Source organism: Henckelia pumila, chromosome 2, assembly GCF_033568475.1.
Source record: "Henckelia pumila isolate YLH828 chromosome 2, ASM3356847v2, whole genome shotgun sequence".
Lineage (NCBI taxonomy): Eukaryota > Viridiplantae > Streptophyta > Magnoliopsida > Lamiales > Gesneriaceae > Henckelia > Henckelia pumila.
This window is the reverse complement of record NC_133121.1, coordinates 10,707,237-10,711,309: the sequence shown is the minus strand read 5'-3', so window position 1 is coordinate 10,711,309 and position 4,073 is coordinate 10,707,237. Positions and strand designations below refer to the sequence as shown.

Here is a 4,073-nt window from a genome sequence, read left to right as displayed (position 1 = left end):
AATAATTATAAGTAACTGGAAATTAGAAAAATATACTTAAAGTAAAGTTTAAAGTTTTCTACAAAATTTAAAATATATATTTATCGTTCGGAATTAAAGCGGCGAGTTGGACGAAGAATCCACTAAATTAAGAATGCTATTCCAATAATTCTTGTTATTATCTTCGAAATAATCACCACCTTTAGCGCCGCCACTACCGGACTCTCCGCCGTCGTCGGAAATCTGCCGGCCGTCTGTACAAGTGCTGAGCAAAAGATCCGTAAACGTATCGACGAAATTCTCACAAGGAACATGCTCCGAAGAATAATTCCCGCTCAGAGATTCCGATCCCCACGCGCTCTCCGCCATAGAAGGAAATCCGTTTATCTCCGGCAGGAACGTAATTGAGTTCCCGAATCCTTTCCATTCACCTTCGTTTTCCTCTTCCGCGATTCCGCCGTCGCACGATTCGGATGAATTCCCGATTAAAGCGGCGGCGCTCTCTCCAATTCCCGCGCCGGAGTGGAGTGTGGAGGTTGGAGATTCCGAATCGCCGCCGAGTTCGGTTACTGAAGCAACTGTTCCACCAGCATTGGCTCCGCTAGTTTTCTCCCAAACACCGCCGCCGTTCGACGCTTTCGCCAAATCGAGAAACCGGGCCGGGCCTACGTGATTGTTGAGCGGGCTAGAACTGAGAGCCAATTCCGGGTTCTGGAAATATTTTTAGAGCCATGTTAATTTAAAATATAATTGACCTAATATATTGAAATTTAAGCCTACGTTTAGCCACGTTAATAAATATCATGATTGTTTGCGTTTTATTTTTTTATTCTAAAATGTATGCAAAGATAAAAATAAAGTGCAAATAATATTACTAGGGGGAAATTGAATATATCACCTCTGCGAAATTTCGAGTTTGCTAATAACTTTCTATGAAATTTTTTTAAGCTAATAACCTCATGTGATTCAAAATTTGTAGCATACACACCCTTTCCAATTAAAAATTGACAAAAATACCTTTACTTAAATAAATAATTAAATTAATTTTATTTTATAATTTTATATTTAATTGAGAAAAATAATCAAATTTTATTTAAATAACTATGAAAATTATATATAATTATTTTATCATAATATTTGTCATACACGAAATATATTTTAATATTAAATTGTATTATAACATTAAGGGTATTTTAGTCATTTTTTAGCCAGAAAGGGGTGTATGCTCAAAAAATTTTCACAAAGGTTATCAGTAAACACGAGATTTCACATGGTGATATATGCAATTTTCCCTATTACTATTAATAAAATTAAGCAGGAGTAGGACCTGAAATGAATTAGGATGAGTCGAACGAAGCCTGGATTGCCTGGCTAATCGGGCTTCAGCTTCGAGCCGAGCGCTCTCCCACTGAGCCATATGGCTTAGATTAGCCGAGCTCTTCGAATTCCCGTCGCCGGAGAGAAGGGCGTCGTTCTTTGGCTTGTGAGTAATCGGGTCAATACCCATTTTGGCCAAACGCTTCTTAAGATGTGTGTTCCAATAATTCTTTATCTCGTTGTCTGTTCTTTTAGCCAAATGAGTGGCAATCGCTGACCACCTACCAACAACACACACAACTTATATTTATTTGCCTCATTGAACTGAGTTATACGAGAACATTGTAAATTTTAAAAATCTTTTTGGTCAATCTTTTTTCAATTTTCATCAAAGTTCTCGATTTCAGTCGGACATATCAACAATATCCAACGAAACAAGAGTAAATGTTACAACTCATCACTCATCACAACTCTGACATTAGAGAATAATTAATTAGTCATTTTTCCTATCCACAAATAGAAGTCAAAACAACGAAAGGGGTACTAAATTGTTCCATCAGACAACATTTGCATGAATGCCTAATTGTTTTAGTTAACCAAATGCAGTAAAAAAAAAAAACAAATCAAACCAATGTTGTTGAAGAAATTTGATGGTCACCTGTTCCCCAAGAGAGCATGGAGCTGAATGATGGTCTGTTCTTCTTGTAAAGTGAACTTCCCTCGTTTGATATCAGGCCTCAAGTAATTAGTCCACCTTAATCTGCAGCTTTTCCCACATCTCTCCAGCCCTGTGAACAACGGATCGCGTACATAAAAAACGTCGAATCAGCGACTCATTCGTGTATATTGCGGGAATTTCCACGAGTTTTAACACATTGGTTATCACAGCATTGTGAAAAGTCAAAATAAAAATAAAAATAAAAAAAGTAAAACACAAGTCACCAAAAGATAGCGGATGCGGATTCTCACGTCATAAAAAAAACAGAAGTACTTTATGTGTAACACTAGGTAGCAATATTGAAAACTAAAAATTGAGGAAAATAAGGCAGTATTTGAGAGAGCTTTTTAAAAACACTTATCAGCTTTTACGTTAACAAAAATTTGAAATTTTGTGAAATTTTGTTAACGAAAAGCTGAAAAATACTTCTTAGAAGCTCTCTCAAACACTATCTAAATCACCAGCTTTGGCCGGCAAGGCGCGCCAGCTTCCATGGCCGTGTTCTTGGATATAAGCCAGAAGTTTCTGATCTTCTTCTGGTATCCATGGACCTTTCTTCAATCCGATTTTATCGCAACATGGGGATCGACCCATTTTCGCGAATGGTCGAGGAAATTGATATATATATATATGATGATTTCTGGATCGATGTTGCTAAATTATCTATTGATTCATTTGAGTAAAGATTAGGAGGAGGAGGAGTGGAACATGATATGAGGAAAGGGAAATGAGGATAGTACTTCAGTGAGAATACAGTGTGTGCTATAAATATAAGCCAAAGATTTTATAAATAAAATACGCTGCAGGCAGCATAGATTTAATGCCCTCTGTCTCATTAATATTAAACATTATGATTTGTATTATTATCAAATTAATTATAGCTCCGTATACTATTTTTTCCCCTTTTTTGTTTTTCTTTTTTGGGTATTGTCGGCGATGGATTAATTGCAAATATCCACTCAATTGTGTTTTTTAAAACGATATTGATGTATACTTTCCATTGTTTAAAAAAATGGAGCATATTTTTAATAGATGAAAATAAGAATCTAGCATGATTACATATGAAGGGTAAAAGTTAAGTTATACATCTAATAGTCTTTTGTCAAAGTGTTAGAAAAAATCATAGACAATGCCGACATGACGATTATCATTATTGACATGACTTGAAATATTATCGACGTATTCACTGTCACGACAATACTTTGAAAAAAAATTATTATTAGAAATGCAAAAGTTTCACCAAACAGGTACGACCAAAAACCTAGATAGATCAAGTTAACGAACCTTGCTTTTCATAATTAGTAAAATATTTGCAAGAGTTTATTTTAAGTGTTTTTAAATTTTTAGGCAATAAAATGTTTAAAAATTATAGATAGAAAACGAGAAACATTTAAAATACATTTTGTTAACACTATCTTAAAATTATATATAGGGTCGGGCTACTAACAAGTCGCTAAGTGATGCGTATTTTGACCCAGCTATAAATGGATTAATTTGATTGATTTCAATCAACTTTCAACCCAAATAATTGTAATTGGTTGGACCAGAAAATCCATAATTACGTATGGGGGAGTATATTATTATTATTATTATTATTATTATTATTATTATTAGTATTATTATTATTATTATTATTATTATTATTATTATTATATAAATGGGAGTCATAAAACTAATAATTGGCCTGTGTACTCAGTATATATTAACTTCAGCCAATCACTGCGCATTTATTTTTCAAATTTTAATTCATCATTAAGCAGCCGCACACACGGTTATTGATTGGATTCACCCATCACATGCCTTTCATATATACTAGCTGCTAGCATAATCACACACGCGTTGCGTGTGTATAAAATCATATAATATATTTAATATTGTATGTTATGTATAAATATTATTTTTAGATAATATTTAAATTTATTTATTTTTATTTATAAAATAATATAAAAATAAATTTAAAATTTATTTATTAATTTATCTTATATATAATTTTTAGTTGAGAAAAATATAAAAATTTGAAATATTTAATTTTTTTAAAAAAACAAATAAAAGTGTAATA

At 32.9% G+C, this 4,073-nt stretch overlaps 1 protein-coding gene across 1 annotated transcript; it reads right to left on the bottom strand.

The window, feature by feature from the left end:
* LOC140880041 (transcription factor MYB16-like) lies at nt 1-2,745 on the bottom strand. Its single transcript, XM_073284095.1, has 4 exons — nt 2,476-2,745; nt 1,955-2,084; nt 1,307-1,577; nt 1-690 (listed from the first exon to the last, which is right to left on the bottom strand). Exons 1-4 carry the CDS (start codon nt 2,606-2,608, stop codon nt 94-96), a joined length of 1,131 nt encoding a protein of 376 aa, XP_073140196.1. The 5' UTR covers nt 2,609-2,745; the 3' UTR covers nt 1-93.
* Nucleotides 2,746-4,073: the final 1,328 nt, after the last annotated feature.